Source organism: Ranitomeya imitator, chromosome 6 (assembly GCF_032444005.1).
Source record: "Ranitomeya imitator isolate aRanImi1 chromosome 6, aRanImi1.pri, whole genome shotgun sequence".
NCBI classification, from domain to species: Eukaryota; Metazoa; Chordata; class Amphibia; order Anura; family Dendrobatidae; genus Ranitomeya; species Ranitomeya imitator.
The window spans coordinates 478,588,608-478,607,988 of record NC_091287.1 but is presented as its reverse complement, the minus strand read 5'-3'; the positions used below and the strand labels follow the sequence as shown (position 1 = coordinate 478,607,988).

Sequence of the window (19,381 nt, the reverse complement as noted above, 5' to 3'; positions counted from 1 at the left end):
GGCTTCCGTTTGGCCACTCTGCTATAAATGCCCGACTGGTGGAGGGCTGCAGTGATATTCGACTTTGTGGAACTTTCTCCCATCTCCCTACTGAATTTCTGGACCTCAGTCACAGTGATCTTGGGGTTCTTCTTTACCTCTCTCACCAAGGCTGTTCTCCCACAATTGCTCAGTTTGGCTCAGTGAGCCCACATCAAAGTCGCGACATGTCAGCTGTTTTGTACAGCTGACATGTGCGCGCAATAGCGGCGGGTGAAATCGCGATTCACCCGCCGTTATTAACCTGTTAAATGCTGCTGTCAAACGCTGACAGCGACATTTAACTACCGCTTCTGGCCGTGTGGCTGGAAATGAGCGCATCGCCGACCCCGTTACATGATCGGGGGTCGGCGATGCGTCAGGATGGTAACCATAGAGGTCCTTGAGACCTCTATGGTTCCTGATGCCGGCCTGCTGTGAGCTCCACCCTTTGGTCGGCGCTCATAGTAAGCCTGCATTTCAGCTACATAGGAGCGATCTGATGATCGCTTCTATGTAGCTGAGCTGATCGAGTGGTGCCAGCTTCTAGCCTCCCATGGAGGCTATTGAAGCATTGCAAAAATTAAAAAAAATGTTTTTAAAAATATGAAAAAAATAAAAAAAATATAAAAGTTTAAATCACCCCCCTTTCGCCCCATCCAAAATAAAACAATTAAAAAAAATCAAACCTACACATATTTGGTATCGCCGCGTTCAGAATCGCCCGATCTATCAATAAAAAAAAGCATTAACCTGGTCACTAAACAGCATAGCGAGAAAAAAATTTGAAACGCCAGAATTACATTTTTTTGGTCGCCGCGACATTGCATTAAAATGCAAAAACGGACGATCAAAAGAATGTATCTGCACAAAAGTGGTATTATTAAAAACATCAGCTCTGCACGCAAAAAATAAGCCCTCACCCGACCCCAGATCACGAAAACTAGAGATGCTATGGGTATCGGAAAATCGCACTTTTTTTTAGCATAGTTTTAAATCTTTTTTCCCCACTTAGATAAAAAATAACCTAGACATGTTAGGTGTCTATGAACTCATAATAATCTGGAGAATCATAGTGGCAGGTCAGTTTTAGCATTTAGTGAACCTAGCAAAAAATCCAAACAAAAAACAAGTGTGGGATTGCAGTTTTTTTGCAATTTCACCACCCGTTTTCTAATACAAGACATGGTAAAACCAATGGTGTCGTTCAAAAGTACAACTCGTCCCGCAAAAAATAACCCCTCACATGACCTTATTGACAGAAAACTAAAAAACGAAAACGCAAAAACGAAAAAAAAAGCAGCAGCATGAAGGAGTTAAGTATGAGTGTATGAGCAAAGGGTCTGAATACTTATGACCATGTAATATTTTGGTTTTTATTTTGTAATAAATTTGCAAACATCTCTGCATTTCTCTTTTTTTCAGTCAAGATGGGGTGCAGAGTGCACATTAATGTGAAAAAAACTTTTTTGAATTTACAAAATGGCTGCAATGAAACAAAGAGTGAAAAATCTAACAGGGTCTGAATACTTTCCGTACCCACTGTAAATTTGTGATTGATGATAATGTCACATTTGCATGTAGCTGAAAAGTGAGGTCCTGAAGTTGTTTACTGCTGGGCTCTTAGCAACCCAGTCCGACACTGCACACATGTATTTATACATATAAATGAAACCTGAGGTGAATTTTTATTTTTCTAAGCTGAACAAGCCCAATCTTTCCAACCTCTCATTTCGGAATAGGACTTTATGCCACGTAATAATCTAATTACCCGCCTTTGAACTGACTCAAGCTTTCCAAGTATCTGCTTAAAGGGAACCTGTCACCTGAATTTGGCGGGACCGGTTTTCGGTCATATGGGCGGAGTTTTCAGGTGTTTGATTCACCCTTTCCTTACCCGCTGGCTGCATGCTGGCCGCAATATTGGATTGAAGTTCATTCTATGTCCTCCGTAGTACACGCCTGCACACCTGAAAACTCCGCCCATATGACCGAAAACGGGTCCCGCCAAATTCCCGCCAAATTCAGGTGACAGGTTCCCTTTAACATGTGGAGCCAAAAACTATTCTAGATGTGGCCTTTAAAATGATTTATAAAGGGGAAACAATACATTGGGATCATGGGATTTTATCTCTTTTTTTTATACAAGCCAAAATCTTGTTTGCTTTTGCAGCTGCTGCTTGACATTGAGTACTGCTGCTCAGCTTACTTGTAACCAGAATACCCAAGTCCTTCTCCTGTTCTGTAGGCCTGAGTAGATTTCCATATACAAGCTGCCTAGTTAAAAGTAAAAGCAAATACTGATCACTGCTTCCTCCAAAGAGGTGATAAAGTTTAACAACACTGTTATGCGGTATGCTTAGGCTGCAAAAATGAAATAATGGTTAGTAAGGAAATAAAGTGGAAGGATTTAGGATCATAGAGGGTTAGTTAATATTGCAATGTTTTATAAGCAGTTACACTTAGCAAAATATCTCAACAACTCTTATGAGACATCTTGATGTCCTTTGCAAGAGTAGAAAGATCTCATAATTCTGAGATTTACCAATGCTCTAGAAATTTTTTTTAATCAAATGAAATATTAAAAGTTTCTCAATAGGTAAAATTGCAAAGTGTCGGTAAAACAAAACAAGCAACTTTGCAATTTCCATGTTAATAAATATCGGCTCGATTGTTAAGAATGGAGAAATTTTCAACCACTTCACGATTTCCGTTTTGGCGCATTTTGCTTTTTCCTCTCCTTTTTCGTAGAGCCATAACTATTTTATTTTTCTATTCAGGTAGACATATAAGGGCTTGTGTTTTGCGGGACACGTTGTACTTTTGAGTGACACCATTCGCTTTACCACATATTATACTGGAAAACGAGGGGAAAAAAATTCTAAGTGGGGAGAAATTGTATAAAAAAAATGCAATTCTAACATTGTGTTTTGGGAATTATTTTACGGTGTACATTTTGTTATAAAAATTACGTCACAATATGATTCTCCTCAACGGTATGATTATGGTGATACCAAATATGTTCAGCTTTTTTATTATTTTAGTGGTGAAAAAAAATCAGGCATTTTCAAAAAAAATTTGAGGGATTGTCTAGACATTTTCCGAAACCCGTAAAGTTTTCATTTTTCGATCTATGGAGCTGTGTGAAGGCTTGTTTGTTGGGCAAGACAATGTATTTATTGATACTATTTCGGGATAGATTTGACATTTTGATCACTTCTTAGAGCATTTTATGTAATATTGCAGAGACCAAAAAAACATACCAGTAGTTTTTGCATTCTTGAATTTTTTCCATTTATATTGTTTGCCAATTAATTATTTTTACATTTTAATAGATCAGACAGTTCTGAACACTGCAATATCAAATTACATCACATATGTGTGGTTTTTTTTTATAATCGTTAATGTGGGAAAAGGAAGGTGATTAGGTGATTTGAACTTATGATTTTTTATTTTTTAACATTTTTTTAAACATTATTTTTAACTTTTGTTCCTAATACTCTCCTTAGGGGACTTGAAGCTGTGATCATCTGATCGCTTGTGCTACATACAGCAATGCCACAGCATTGTTGTATATAGTAAAATTCACGGTCTCTTTTAAAACCTTGGCCATTGTATGGGTTTCAGTTGAGCTCCATAATGACAAGCACAAAGGTGTCCAACAGATGCCCGGCTTCCATAGAAACCCTCGATCATGTCACTGGCGCCCCGATGGGCGCTTAGGATGATGCGCTCCCATGCCGGCACGAGTTAACTGGCGTTGTCAGAGTTTGACAGAAGCATTTCACAGGTTAACAATATCGGGGGCTTAGCTCTGCTCCACCTGCGATTGTTAGATGAGGGTCCTGACTGTAACACACAGCCATCACCTGCTGTTCCTTACACCTACTTCCGACTTGTGAAGAGTTTAATTCTATTGCTTACTGCTTGTTTGCCTATCACAGGCCACCACCACAGTTTATCTTCAGTGGCCAATCTCCTAAGCAATGTTGAAGTGCTACCAGCTTTTTACTATAGAACTTACTGTATAACTCTTGCTCTGAAGATGGCTAGACTTCTGGGATTTCCCCTATGCTCTTCGTACGCTACAGAGGAAAATCAGCCTCTATTTGTAGCCCGGGAGAGGACACAGTGTAATTGACATGACTATGATGCGGGACCAAACTAGCAATCAGGAGCACATCGCCCCCATCAAGAAGGAAGCCGGCAGTCAGGGGACTCATGCGCTGCTGAAAATATGAAAAAAAACAATAAAGGACAACCCCCTAAAATGAGTCCCAATGCATGACCAAACTCTGAGCTATCAGATTCTTTAGGGGCATGGCATTATGATTATCCCCAATCAGAGGAGGTCTTGTTCTCCCATCTTCTTCAAAGACAATATTTAATAATTTATCAGCCCATATCAAATTCCAGCTTGTTTTTGGCTGCCATTAATTGAAAAAAATGTTTCTGCCATACTATATCTAGTCTAGACACACCTTTGTCGTAACTATGAACATTTGCTTTTTTGGTAAAATGGTCCTTTGATGATTTTCTGATCACAGGATCCTGAAAATAACCCCATGATCGGTTGTGATCTGTGGGGGAAATAAGTATCAACTGTTCAATTCCTCTACAGTGCCACTGCAGGAGAAATGAGGTATTACACAGTTAATGTTAAAAATACATTGACCTGTTTGTATAGCACAGGAATGTGATGGGTCCTCCAGAGCAGACACTCTTTGTGCTTTCCCCACTTGCTTTTTTGTTAGGGTCTTTAATGGGAATCCTGTAACTTGCAATTCTCAAATAATGTATTTAATAATTAGCTTTCAAACCAGACTGTCCCTTTAATAGTCCTAAACTATATCCCAAAATCATAGGAAAAAAAATGACAAATTACTATGTTCAGCAAAACCTTCCATATTTTTGCAAATAAGGTCCCTTGTATGCCATCATCAATTGTGAAACAGCTTATGCATTTTTACTTAATGCCAAACTAAAATAAATCACATTTATGGCTTCAGTGTGTTACTCTCTAAAGGTTTTATGGATTTGTCCCAGTTTTCTGCAGTACGTGACAGGGGTTTTGTTTGTGGCGTGTTATTATTTGTGTGGGTCTAATTGTTTCATTCCTCATTGTTTTCAGTACAGCACATTCTTTGAATTTAATGATCGGCTGGAAGCTGTCCTCAAGAGAGCTTATATTTACAGGTGAGGCATAAACTGTGAAAACCTGCCAAAAAAGCATAATTTATTACACCGTGGAATAAAAATCAGCAGCTGCATTATTTTCCTGATAACCAACTTTAGTTCATTTACATTTCTTCTCCCCAAAAATATAAAATTTATAAAAAGAGCTTAAAAAATCACTTAAATGAATATCTTAAAAAGAAAAAAAAATTGTGGTATTAAAACATAGGACATGTCCCATACTTATAAACACTGCATTAATTTATTAACATTGCTAAATGACAATAGTTAGAGTTTACCGCAAGCCAGTGGTGGAGCACATGCCTGCCACTAGGAGTTTCGGGGCCCCATACTGGCAAAATTTTCCATCCCCCTTGAGACTCTGCCCAGGCTCCAACCAAGTTCCACCTCCACCCTTCGAAACTTCCACAGTCCCACCACCCACTCTTGGAAAAACTCAACTTCTACACCACGTCCTCACCAATCAGATATTAATAGTTTCCATCAAACACCAGATCACATTCATAACCAGCAGCTTTTGTTCTGGACAAAAAAAAAAAAAATTAAGCCGCCACCACGACAAAGGAGACACTTTTGACCAGCCCTACTCTACTCTAACATTTTAAATATTTCCTAAAATATCCAATACTCTTTTTCATCATGTGCAGTCTCCTCCCTCAGACCCACTTCATCATTTGCATTCCCCCTCCTCCCCCCTCACCAATTTAATTAATTTTATAAAGAAAACAAAAAACGTTTTTTTATATTTGCCGCCCTGACGATCCCCTGCAGGAGCAGCTCTGCTTCTAGATGCCGGTACATGTCGGTACGTATGCGATGACATCATCACGTACGCGCCGTCACCTGACCGGAAGTACAGAGAAGACGAAGGGAGCGAAAGCTGTCAGTCGTCAAGGTTAGACCGCCGTGCACAGCAAGGAGAAAGCATTCCGCACCGCACTTTAGTGCACAATGGGGCCCTGCTGCTCAGTGGACCCCATACAGCAGTAAGGGCAGTAATGCCCTGATGGCAGCCCTGGTGGAGCATGGGAGGGAGTCACATGTGTGGATGCCCTGGGATGCAACTTCCTGGAGAGCTGCAGGGGAACAGTCAGTGCCCACACAGCAGCCTTCAACCTAGATGATTATTGTAGCTACAGGCTGCTTGTCCTGTAGACTGGTGCCAGGTTCCTATGCAAAGCACAGCAGTCAAGATGAGATTTTTTTTTCTTTATTTTACAGGGCACTTGGTTAAATTCGAGACATCTTTCCAGCAGGACACTGTTTCTCCTCAAAAAATTACAAATGAAAGGAGAGGCAAGGAGCTTTGGAGAGCACAGAGCAGCCTTTGACATCTCAGTTGCTGCCTATATAGAGAGCAGCAGTCAAGATGACAAACGTTATCAGCTACTGCACTCTGCATATTTAGCAATGGAGATAAAGCTCCCGGTATGAAGAAATAAGCTTTGTCATCTCGATCACTTCTTATGCAGAGCGCAACAACTTATGACAAAACTCATCTTGACTGCTGCACTCTGCATGGTCAGTAACTCAGATGGCAAAGGTCACTCTGTGCTCTTCAGCAGTTTGCCGTCACTCCTCTCATTTGTAATTTTGTGAGAGTACAGAGAAAGACCTGCTGAATAATGTGTCCCAATGTTAAAAATGTGTCCCCTATATAAAAAAGATCTATACTGATGACATGTTTATGAACTGTTGAATTGTAAAGCGCTGCGGAATATCTTGGCCCTATATAAAGATTTTTATTATTATTATTACTAATGTTATAATACATTTTACATTTTTACACACTCCTATCAAAGTTTTTTTATCCTCTTAATATATTACAGTCATCATATTATATAGCACTGTGTACTTACAATTGCTCATTTTGCCTTTTCTACCCAGTAAACTCTTCTCTTTTACAATAGTTCTATGACATCACGGGAGTAAAAACTGACTAGCTCAATACTTCTAAGGCTACGTTCACATTAGCGTTACGCTAATGTGCGTCGCTGTTGCGTCGGCGACGCAGCGGCGACGCAGTGGCGACGCGCCCCTATGTTTAACATAGGGGACGCGTGCGTTTTTTTGTTCGCGTTTTTCGACACGTGCGTCATTTCCGACGCTAGCGTCGGACGCAAGAAAATGCAACAAGTTGCATTTTTCGTGCGTCCGATTTTCGTCAAAAAAACGACGCACGCGTCGCAAAACGCAGCGTTTTTGCGCGCGTTTTTGGTGCGTCGTGCGTTGCGTCGCCGTTGCGTCGCCGACGCACCGGCGCGCAACGCTAATGTGAACGTAGCCTACGCTCTATGTAGAACCAGTTGGTCTCTTTTCTCGGCATGACTCATCCCCCTTATCAAATCCTCCCCCCTGCCAGGGACTTTGCAGTGAGGTTGAATTGTATTTCTAATGATGACTCATGCAGTAAAAAGAGACTTCCCGTTTTTACATTGAGCTTAGAAGGATTCAGCTAGTCTGTTTTTAATCACGTGATGTCATAGACCTATTGGAAATGAGAAGTAGTTACTGGGCTGAAAGGCAAAATGAGCAGTTGTACGTGCACAGTGCTGTATAATAGGATGATTGCAATATATTAAAAGCAGAAACATTTTGATGTCAGTGCTTCTTTAACTAGGGTTACATGTACCAAAGATCAGCTCACTGTAGAGTGCTGAGGACTCTCAGGTTCAGCAGAGTACTGCTTGGATCCTCAGTCTTTTCAATCCCAGCATAGAAAAATTCCAACAGTTCAGAAATAATCGCAAAAGACTAAATGTTTATTACATTGTAGTTAAAATAAGGTTTCAAAAACAAAATTCCAGAATCCATGAACTGGCCTACATGTTTCAGTAGGTTCTGCCTTATCAACGGCCAACAGCCAGTTTATGAAGATTTCATATCTATGGATGGAGGAGGAATATGAGAATTGCATACTGAGATCTACTGAATGATTTATTTTAGGTTGCCATGTATGTCAAACAACATTTGGCCATATGTGCACTTAGCTGACTTACCGTATATTTATAGTGATTCCACTCTAAGCATGCACACACAGCCAAGCATGCATGCTTATTTCAATAGGGAAAGGGAAATAAGTAATTACCAGGCCCCTCTAGAACCATATCTTTTGTGCAAAGAAAGAATAAATAATATAACTTATTGTTTAAATCAGGTTTTTGTGTCATATGCATTAAAAAAAATGGAAATTTGTTTCATATCGCAGTTTTTATTTAACCCCTTCGCGCCATGCGCCGTACTAGTACTGCGCTGCCGGCACTGCATTTGTGCCAGCAGCAGTACTAGTACGGCGCACCGATCACCGCGGTCTCGCGCTGAGCACCGCGGTGATCGGGTGCGGGTGTCAGCTGTATATGACAGCTGACACCCCGCAGCAATGCCCACGATCGGCGCTATCGCCGATCGCGGGCATTTAACCCCTCTGATGCCGCTGTCAGTAGTGACAGCGGCATAGAGGGGGATCGCGCAGGGACGGGGGCTCCCTGCGCTCTCCCACCGGAGCAATGCAATGAGATCGCGCTGCTCCGGTGACCCGGAAGGAGTCCCCGGATCCAAGATGGCCGCCGGACTCCTTCCGGGTCATGAAATGACCTGGCTAGCCGGCGCCTGCTGAGAGTTGCTGAGAGCAGGCGCCGGAAAGCCACCTAAACTGCCTGTCAGATCGTTGATCTGACAGAGTGCTATGCACAGTGTCAGATCAACGATCTGATCTAATACACTGATGTCCCACCCTGAGACAATGGTAGAAAGTTAAAAAAAAAAATAGAATGTATAAAAAAAAAAAACATTTCCCAGTAAATCCATTTATTTATGTAAATTAAAAAAAACAATAAAAGTACACATATTTGGCATCACCGCGTCCGTAACGATCCGCTCTATAAAAATATCCCACTAGTTAACCCCTTCAGTGAACACCACAAAAAATAAAAATAAAGAACAAGGCAAAAAACATTGCTTTATTATCATACAGGCGAACAAAAAGTGGAATAACACGCGATCAAAACGACGGATATAAATAACCATGGTACCGCTGAAAACGTCATCTTGTCCCGCAAAAAAAAAGCTGCCATACAGCATCATCAGCAGAAAAATAAAAAAAGTTATAGCTCTCAGAATAAAGCGATGCAAAAACAATTATTTTTTTATATAAAATAGTTTTTATTGTGTAAAAGCGCCAAAACATAAAAAAATTACATAAATGAGGTATCGCTGTAATCGTACTGACCTGAAGAATAAAACTGCTTTATCCATTTTACCACACGTGGAACGGTATAAACGCCCCGCCTAAAAGAAATTCAGGAATTGCTGGTTTTTGTTCATTCCGCCTCCCAAAAAATCGGAATAAAAAGCGATCAAAAAATGTCATCTGCCTGAATATGGTACCAATAAAAACGTCAACTCGTCCCGCAAAAAACAAGATCTCACATGACTCTGTGGGCCAAAATATGGATAAATTATAGCTCTCAAAATGTGGTGATGCAAAAAATATTTTTTGCAATAAAAAGCATCTTTTAGTGTGTGACGGCTGCCAATCATAAAAATCCGCTAAAATACCCGCTATAAAAGTAAATCAAACCCCCCTTCATCACCCCCTTAGTTAGGGAAAAATAATAAAATGTAAAAAAATGTATTTATTTCCATTTTCCCATTAGGGTTAGGGTTAGGGCTAGGGTTAGGGCTAGGGTAAGGGCTAGGGCTAGGGTTAGGGTTGGGGTTGGGGTTGGGGCTAGGGTTAGGGTTGGGGTTAGGGTTTCAGTTATAATTGGGGAGTTTCCACTGTTCAGGCACATCAGGGGCTCTCCAAACGCGACATGGCGTCCGATCTCAATTTCAGCCAATTCTGCTTTGAAAAAGTAAAACAGTGCTCCTTCCCTTTCGAGTTCTCCTGTGCGCCCAAACAGTGGTTCCCCCCAACATATGGGGTATCAGCGTTCTCAGGACAAGTTGGACAACAACTTTTGGGGTCCAATTTGTCCTGTTACCCTTGGGAAAATAAAAACATAGGGGATAAAATATCATTTTCGTGGAAAAAAAATATTTTTTATTTTCACGGCTCTGCGTTATAAACTGTAGTGAAACACTTGTTGGTTCAAAGCTCTCACAACACATCTAGATAAGTTCTTTGGGGGGTCTAGTTTCCAATATGGGGTCACTTGTGGTGGGTTTCTACTGTTTAGGTACATCAGGGGCTCTGCAAATGCAACATGACGCCTGCAGACCAATCCATCTAAGTCTGCATTTCAAATGACGCTCCTTCCCTTCCGAGCTCTGCCGTGCACCCAAACAGTGGTTCCCCCCAACATATGGGGTATCAGCGTTCTCAGGACAAGTTGGACAACAACCTTTGGGGTCTAATTTGTCCTGTTACCCTTGGGAAAATAAAAATGTGGGGGCTAAAATATCATTTTCGTGGAAAAAAAATATTTTTTATTTTCACGGCTCTGCGTTATAAACTGTAGTGAAACACTTGTTGGTTCAAAGCTCTCACAACACATCTAGATAAGTTCCTTGGGGGGTCTAGTTTCCAATATGGGGTCACTTGTGGGGGGTTTCTACTGTTTAGGTACATCAGGGGCTCTGGAAATGCAACATGACACCTGCAGACCACTCCATCTAAGTCTGCATTTCAAACGGTGCTCCTTCCCTTCCGAGCTCTGCCATGCACTCAAACGGTGGTTCCCCCCCACATATGGGGTATCAGCGTACTCAGGACAAATTGGACAATAACATTTGTGGTCCAATTCCTCCCTCCTGTTACCCTTGGGAAAAAAAAATTGCGGGCTAAAACATCATTTTGTGGAAAGAAAAAATGATTTTTTAATTTTCACAATGCTACATTCTAAACTTTAGTGAAACAATTGGGGGTTAAAAGTGCTCACCACACATCTAGATAAGTTCCTTAGGGGGTCTTCTTTACAAAATGGGGTCACTTGTGGGGGGTTTCAATGTTTAGGCACGTCAGGGGCTCTCCAAATGCGACATGACGTCCGATCTCAATTCCAGCCAATTTTGCATTGAAAAGTCAAATGGCACTCCTTCCCTTCCGAGCTCTGCCATGCCCTCAAACAGTGGTTTATCCCCATATATGAAGTATCGGCGTACTCAGGACAAATTGCACAACAACTTTTGTGGTCCAATTTATCCTGTTACCCTTGGGAAAATAAAAAATTTGGGGCAAAAAGATCATTTTTTGTGAAAATTAATATGACATTTTTTTTACGGCTCTACATTATAAACTTCTGTGAAGCACTTGGAGGTTCAAAGTGCTCACCACACATCTAGATTAGTTCCTTAGGGGGTCTACTTTCCAAAATGGTGTCACTTGTGGGGGTTTCCACTGTTTAGGCACGTCAGGGGCTCTCCAATCGTGACATGGGCTGCGATCTCAATTCCAGCAAATCTTGCATTGAAAAGTCAAATGGCGCTCCTTCACTTCCGAGCTCTGCCATGTGCCCAAACAGTGGTTTACCCTCACATATGGGGTATCGGCGTACTCAGGACAAATTGTACAACGACTTTTGTGGTCCAATTTCTCCTGTTACCCTTGGTAAAATGAAACAAATTGGACCTGAAGTAAAAATTTTGTGAAAAAAAAGTTAAATGTTCAATTTTTTTAAACATTCAAAAAATTCCTGTGAAGCACCTGAAGGGTTAATAAACTTTTTGAATGTGGTTTTGAGTACCTTGAGGGGTGCAGTTTTTAGAATGGTGTCACTTTTGGGCATTTTCTGTCATATAGACCCCTCAAAGTCACTTCAAGTGTGAGGTGGTCCGTAAAAAAAATGGTTTTGCAAATTTTGTTGCAAAAATGAGAAATCGCTGGTCAACTTTTAACCCTTAGAACTCCCTAACAAAAAAAATTATTTTTTCAAAATTGTGCTGATGTAATGCAGACATGTGGGAAATGTTGTTTATTAACTATATTATGTGATATAACTCTCTAATTTAAGGGCATAAAAACTAAGAGTTTGAAAATTGCTAAATTTTCATAATTTCCGACAAATTTTTGTTTTTTTCACAAATAAATGCAAGTCATATTGAAGAAGTTTTACCACTTTCATGAAGTACAATATGTCACGAGAAAACAGTGTCAGAATCATCCGTTGAAGCGTTTCAGAGTTATAACCTCATAAAGTGACAGTGGTCAGAATTGTAAAAATTGGCCCTGTCACTTAGGTGAAAACAGGCTTTGGGGTGAAGGGGTTAAAGGCAAAATGAATAATCTTGCAGTTTTCACACTGGTCACTCAGGCTTTTTTAGATTAATCCCTGTCAGTTTTCATCAAGGCTTCATATCATCAGAGGCAGAATTCCAATGATACATAGCTGATAGTGCAAGATCCGCCAATCACAATAGGCGATGTCCCAGGTGATGCTGCTCACTCCTTCACAGTGACCTTTGCACACGCTCAATAGATGATTTCATGCAAAAGTTAAGGTTGGGGTGTCACCATTGTGTCTATGTACATGTGTTGTTTCCTGAAACAGCAGGAAGTACAAGTCTAAAAATGTCCCAGTTTCCAGTGTGAAAATTGCCAAATTTCTATTTTTTTCCTTTTTAATACAGATAACAAAACAATAACTTAAGTTCTAATGATAGCTTCCCTATAGAAGGCTCCATCTCAGGTACATTCATGCACTAATTTTTTCCATCACAATAATGGATGCTCTCATGCAAACTCAACGTTAAGACTCGGATTATAAGCAGTGGAGTCCATAATTTGCTGTTTTTTTGCTTGTCACACTCTGCTGGAAATTTTTCTGTTCCTATTACAGAACCGAAAATGGATTTCTTAACACTGATGTAAAAATTGTACCATCTTGTTGAAATTTAAAAAAATTGCGAATAAATGTGTTGTGTTTTATTAATGCTAATTTCCTGACCCTGACCCAAATATTGTTCCGCTTGCTCGAATTATTGCACCCACCAAATGTATTATTTCTTCCGCAGAGTCATTAGAACCACAGGCTACTTGTTGTTTATTCTTCACATCAATGCATGCATCTATTATTGGGCGTCCACTTACGAAGGCATTGGGAGCACCAAATGGGTTTATGATGGAAATGGCAACATGTAAGTCCTGCTTAGCCTTACGCTACTAAATATTTGTCGGCAAATGTTCAGCTTGATGCACGAAACGGTTAAAATGCCTGCACACATTACATCTGATTTAACCCTTTCCATTATCGAGCAATAACCTTTTAGATGCTCATAGGATATTTTTAGTAAGGTGATATGTGTTAGACATGAGGAACAGTTAATGCTAATATATTATCGCAAAAGGTCAAGTTCAGCAGCTACCCATATAACTATGCGCCATTTGACAGGAGTGACAGCTTGTTATTTCATTTCCTCTACAAATGACACAAAGACAATAGAAATGATGGAGAGATCCGAGATGAAGTGTATTATTTATGCATCCTCCATATCGTGGGACTGTATGAAAGTAGCTCAAAGTGACATACACAACCGTGCTCATAATGGACTTCAATAAGTCATAAAGTGAACAAAGCAAAAGGTACAATAGATTTCTGAAGAAAAAAAAAACACATTTCTATAGGTTTTGATCCAGGTTTGTGCCATGTAATCTGAGAACAGTATAATGTAGGTGCAGAGAGTCTGATTCCAGTTATGTACCACTTAATGAATGGTATAAAGGAGTTGTCCACTACTCAGACAGTAGTAATAACACTTACCGCCGATGACAGTGCCGTTCCAGCCGTGTTGGCATTGGGTCTCCCAGGGATTGCATGACATTGGTATGTCACGCGATCCCTGTGGTCAATTAGCGTTGGCTCCGCTCTCCCCTCCTTTGGACAAATCACATACATCCAGAGGAAGTGAAAACTGCTGCTCTGTAACTTCCTCCGGATATATGTGATTCATCCCAAGACAGGGAGAGTGAAGCTGCCACTGAGTGGCCACAGGGATTCTGTGACATAAGACTGTAATATGATCCATGGGAGAGCAAGTGCCGACACTGCTGGAACCGCAACGGTGTTATTATACAACTTGGGATTGAGAAGGGGTTTTCCAAGTAGTGAACAACTCCATTAATGCAGTTTTGATAGAATCTGTGTTGCATCACTGTTCAAAATACTAAATTATGTATAACCCCACCCACACCACTGATTGACAGCTTCAAGTGTGCACTGTGTATAGGCAGAAAGTTGCTAATCGGTGGTGGGTTCAGATTAGCTGGGCTGCTTGGCACACAAAACCTAGTCCTCAAGTATTAATATCCTGCTCATAAAACACTGATGGTATTGAAACTGCTCCACACAGCTGAGCAAGTGGCATATCCCTGGAATCAAATTCTTTGCCCCTACAGCATGCTGGTCTCCGATTATATAGCAAAAACCTGCTGGTGAATTTCCTATAACTGATGATCACCAGCTCTGTATGCATTCCTACCTGTTAGAGGACAGTTTTTCCACTAATTTGTGTGGCAAACATAACAGACCTTAAGTGCACGAGCGGTCTGGGACTTAGACCCCGCTCGTGACACCTCCATGGCCTCATGTGACTCGGATGCCTGGACCGGAGATTCCTGAGGTTTGGCGAAGGTGGGAGCCAGCTGAAACCTCTGTCTACACTGGGCTCGCTCCAACCTTCGCTCGTTAAAATGAAGGTTGATGCGAGTTGATACAGCTATGAGCTCCTCCAGTGTGGCAGGAACCTCCGTAGTGGCCAAAGCGTCCTTCACATGGTCAGCCAGCCCCCTCCAAAATACCGGGAAGAGGGCTTTATGCAGCCACTCCTGCTCAGACACCAAAGTCCGGAAGTGGACGGCAAAATGGCTGTCTATGGACGTACCCTGAGTCAATGCCAGCAGTTGGAGCGCCATATCATGGGTGACTTTAGGTCCTAAAAAGGCCTGTTTCAGAGTGCTCAAAAACTGAGGAGCACTCTGCACCACATGATCGTAGCGCTCCTATAGCGGCATAGCCCACTCCAACACCCTGTCCGACAGAAGAGAAATAATGAATCCCACCTTTGCCCGCTCTGTGGGAAAATGTGCAGCCAGGAGCTCGAGGTGAATACCGCACTGGCTCACGAAACCCCTACATGACTTACTGTCACCAGAGTATTTCTCTTGCAGCGGGAGGTCGGATAAAGTCGGAACAGGGGTAGCAGTGGTTAAAGTTGCTGCAGCCACGCTAGCAGCCTGAACAGCTATTGCAGTAACATCCACCACTGAAGTTGCACGCTCGAGAGCCGCCAACCAGCCCTTCAGCTGCTGGATGTACCCCTGCAATCGCTGTTCGTCCACCATTACTTAGCCAGACCCTGGCGCTAGTATACTGTTAGGGGTAGCGGAACGCACCGAGTATAGGTAGGAAGCAACAAGGTGTGTTCGCAGCCTGGGGTCCACCGTGCAGAGATATCTGCAGCAAAGTAATGGCGGATAACCTCTGAGCTCACACGTGGGTTAAGCTTCACCCCGTGTGAACTGAAAGCGATCTCTGTTGCCGCACAGTCGCACTGTCCACAAAAACTATTGCCCTAACTAGGGTTGTGCTTGAACGGCTAATTGCCCCCACTGACGTTAACTGCCTGCCTGAGTGTACAATCCCAGCACTACAGTCTCACACCACATATATATAAAGAGTGGTAAAGTATCCACTGGCATAAGCCAAATACATTTGATACTAGCGCATGGACGTGTGGCCATTTGAACCTTTTATAGTTGCAGCTCTTTCAGGACCTTCATGGAGGACCAATAGGAGCTGCCTGTAACCCCCGACCTCCAATGAGAGGTCCTCCTATGGGCATGCTCAGTGTGTGCAAAGCAGGACTTAGTCCCAGAAAAGCCTGCTCACCGCTGGCTACAAAGGGAGAGCCTGGAAAGGCAGAAGTAACCCTTTTCACAGTATCAGGCTGAGCCAGAAGCTGGGAGCGACGTCTCCACTGAGCAGGCTCCACTGCGGCCGATGTAGAATGGGAGACCGCAGCAGACATGGTTCGAGATTCCTCCTGTGCAGCGGCGGGAACTTGACACCAGGCACATAATTCATTAAGCGGCGTTGCAGTACATTTCAGGACTAAGTTACACCACTTTTCACTATTTTGACAGGTAGGTGTAGCCACACTCCTTCCCGCCCATGTCACACCTCTATTGGTGCAGCTGGCTGACACTGGTGTGTAAAAGCCAAATGTGAAAATATTTTCGAGATGTACAAACATATGGTGACTTATTATTAAAGTGTTTTATTTTCCGGCGTATAAGACGACTGGGCGTATAAGACAACCCCCCAACTTTTCCAGTTAAAATATAAAATCTTCTTAAAAGTCGGGGGTCTTCTTATATGCCATGTGTCGTCTTATAGGGCGATCTCGGGACGAGATCTGAATCTGAGCATGCGCCGCCCCCCCGCGGCCATTTTCCCGGAGGCCACCGCATCGCAGCAATGGAGCTGCCGGGGCCTCCGAGCTTTGAGGAATTGGGAAATGCCGGAGGAGCCCCGACTCTGCACGAAGATACGCCGCCCCACAGCACAGAGCCCCGACGCTGCACGAAGAGGAGCCGCTGCCCCACAGCACAGCACCCACGCGGCACAAAGAGGAGCAGCCGCCGCCGCTCCCAGCACTGAGACCCCACGCTGCAGCTACAATGAGGTAATACTCCACTCACTCTTTCCTGTGAGATGCCCCCTCTTCGTCATCGGGACCATTCCCCCCCACCCACCATATACACATATACACCCACCATATACCGGTCTGCACCCGGCGTACAAGACGACACCCAACGTATAAGATGACCCTCAACTTTTAAGAAGATTTTAAGGGGTTAAAAAATCGTCTTATACGCCGGAAAATACGGTATATATTTGCTAGTGGTTATTTTTAATAATTAATATTGCAATATTAATATTGATTTCATATTCATTTTACTTTCCTCCTTATCTATAGCCTGTTTTTTCTGCCTTCCTTGAGACTGTACAAGCTTTCTCCACCCGTGAGAACTATATACAACTTCCTTGCTGATATCCCTAATGCTGAGAAAGGGATGGGGGAGCAGAGAGAACCGTCAGAAAAGGGAACTTAGACAAATTTGTAGCATTTTTTTTCACAGCACTCAGCTAGATACAGCACTTACAGACACTATGCAGCAGCAATATGGTCGTAAAATTTTAACGAAGACTATTTAAAAAAGGCCTTAGTATTGTATTTAGGAAGCAAATGAACAATTTAAAAAAAGTGTAAGATGTATGTATCCGTTAAGGTTCCTAATCTCTACTACCTGGTATCACGCACCTTAGACTGTGATTTCCCTCTGCTCACTCATTATTTATGCTCAGTCTGTTATATTCTGCCCTGGCTGTTTACACATTAGCATGCCAGGCTATAATAGTATTTGTTTAATTCAGTGCCAGAGGCTCTGAAATGGGTATCGATGTGTTGCAGAGCAGCCTGGCATACTATTGCCCAAAGCATTGTTATTTTAGCTCCATTTTCTGAATAAAAAAACTGTGCATTCTGTACAGTCAATGCTGAACAAATCTTGTCTATTATTATAGGACTGTTATGCCTTGTCAATCATTTTGCACACTTCCACGTATGCTGCTCATATTTTGCATGTTTTTTTTTTCTTTTTCTCATTTTCATATTTCTGACTGTGGCTTTAAATACAAGTGCCATACAGACAAGGAGGCTTAACATTAGAAGTCCCAGAAATTTCGAGCTCCAAAGGTTCCAAAGGTAGAAATGTTAAATGACCCCTCTCTGGGACCTCTAGTGTTAAGGGGGCATATTACCGTTTTTCACATTAGATGAGCAAGAAACTAAAGCTTGAAATGAGAAATATTAAATAAAAAAGACAATATTATTTTTTAGTCCATTAAAGAAATGGTTCTTTTAACATCGGATTGTAAGTAACTATAGTAACTGAACAAAAATGTGGTCTCAAAACAAGTGACACGCTCCGTTCTGTCACCACTTGCTATAAACCATAACATTCGATATAACAATATATTATGACATCATCATTATTTCTTTACTACGGTGTTGGAGAAGTTTTAAAGCGAAGTAAACTACAGGCACTGTCAGGCTAGCAGTGTTAAACTGATTAAAATAATACCTGGCGTGAAGAAATCCGTCTTGTAGTTCTTGTGTAATCAGTGTTAAAGTAAATATGCCCGTGCTTCGGGGCGGGACTGTAGGTAAAGTCTTATATTCCTGCTCTAAACCAGAGAAACCAAGGAAAGACCTGCTCACAGGCCTCCCTGAAGCCCTGAAGCACGAACAGTCTGTCTCTCTTTGTATGATGAGAAACATGTTTGTGCTTCAAGGTGGCCTGTGGGTAGGTCGTTCCATGGTTTCCGATTTATTCTAATGTCATAAGGTTAATGAATCTCATATCGGAAAGCCTATTATAGTTTTCTTATTAACATTCCTTTCACAGGACCATCTAAAAATATCAGTCGTTGTCATGTTTATCCGCAGGTATCTGAGATGTTACTACTTTGCAGTGCGGACTTTGATCACAATAGGTGGCCTTGCAGAACCTCAAACATTATTTGAAATAATTTTCCAGCTGCTAAATTATTTTTCTGGAGTCTTCGTCTTTTCAAGTTTGATTGGACAGGTAAAAAACAACTCAATATTAGCTTCATAGTCAACATAGCAATGCAGGATATTGTGTTTTATTGAAAATTAGCTTAAAGTTGTGTTGCCCAACCCTGTCCTCAAAAAACCTCAACAAATCATGGCCAAGAAATCACATGTGAAAATTATCACATGCTTATTAAATCATATGTGGAAGATTAAGTAAATTTCCCAAAACATGGTATTGTTTTTTTGAGGACACACTTGGGAATTAACCTACATTAACAAACTTAGAGTTGTTTGTTAGAATTATTTTTTTTATAATATTTTTGTCAGAAGTCTGTTTTTATATTGTGTCACTACTAGGGTATGCACACACAGCTACTTTAACCCCTTCATGACCTGAGGAATTTTCGTTTTTTTCATTTTCGTTTTTTTGGTCCCCGTCTTCCCAGAACCATAACTTTTTTATTTTTTGATGGCCATGTGAGGGCTTGTTTTTGCGGGACGAGTTGTACTTTTGAACGACATTATTGGTCATGTACTGGAAAACGGGATTGTGCCATTTTCCAATACCAGTAGTGTCTCCATTTTTCGTGATCTCGGTTTGGGTGAC

The 19,381-nt window shown here is 41.6% G+C and overlaps 1 protein-coding gene across 2 annotated transcripts in view; it reads left to right on the top strand.

Annotated features, from left to right (window-relative positions):
* The window catches only part of CNGB3 (cyclic nucleotide gated channel subunit beta 3), a 249,308-nt gene that overhangs the window by 144,823 nt on the left and 85,104 nt on the right, over positions 1-19,381 (top strand). For both annotated transcript variants that reach the window (XM_069731577.1, XM_069731576.1), the window contains 3 exons: positions 5,150-5,214; positions 13,168-13,290; positions 18,664-18,805. In XM_069731577.1, coding sequence (XP_069587678.1) covers positions 5,150-5,214; positions 13,168-13,290; positions 18,664-18,805 — 330 coding nt within the window. The remainder of the gene's footprint in view (positions 1-5,149; positions 5,215-13,167; positions 13,291-18,663; positions 18,806-19,381) is intronic.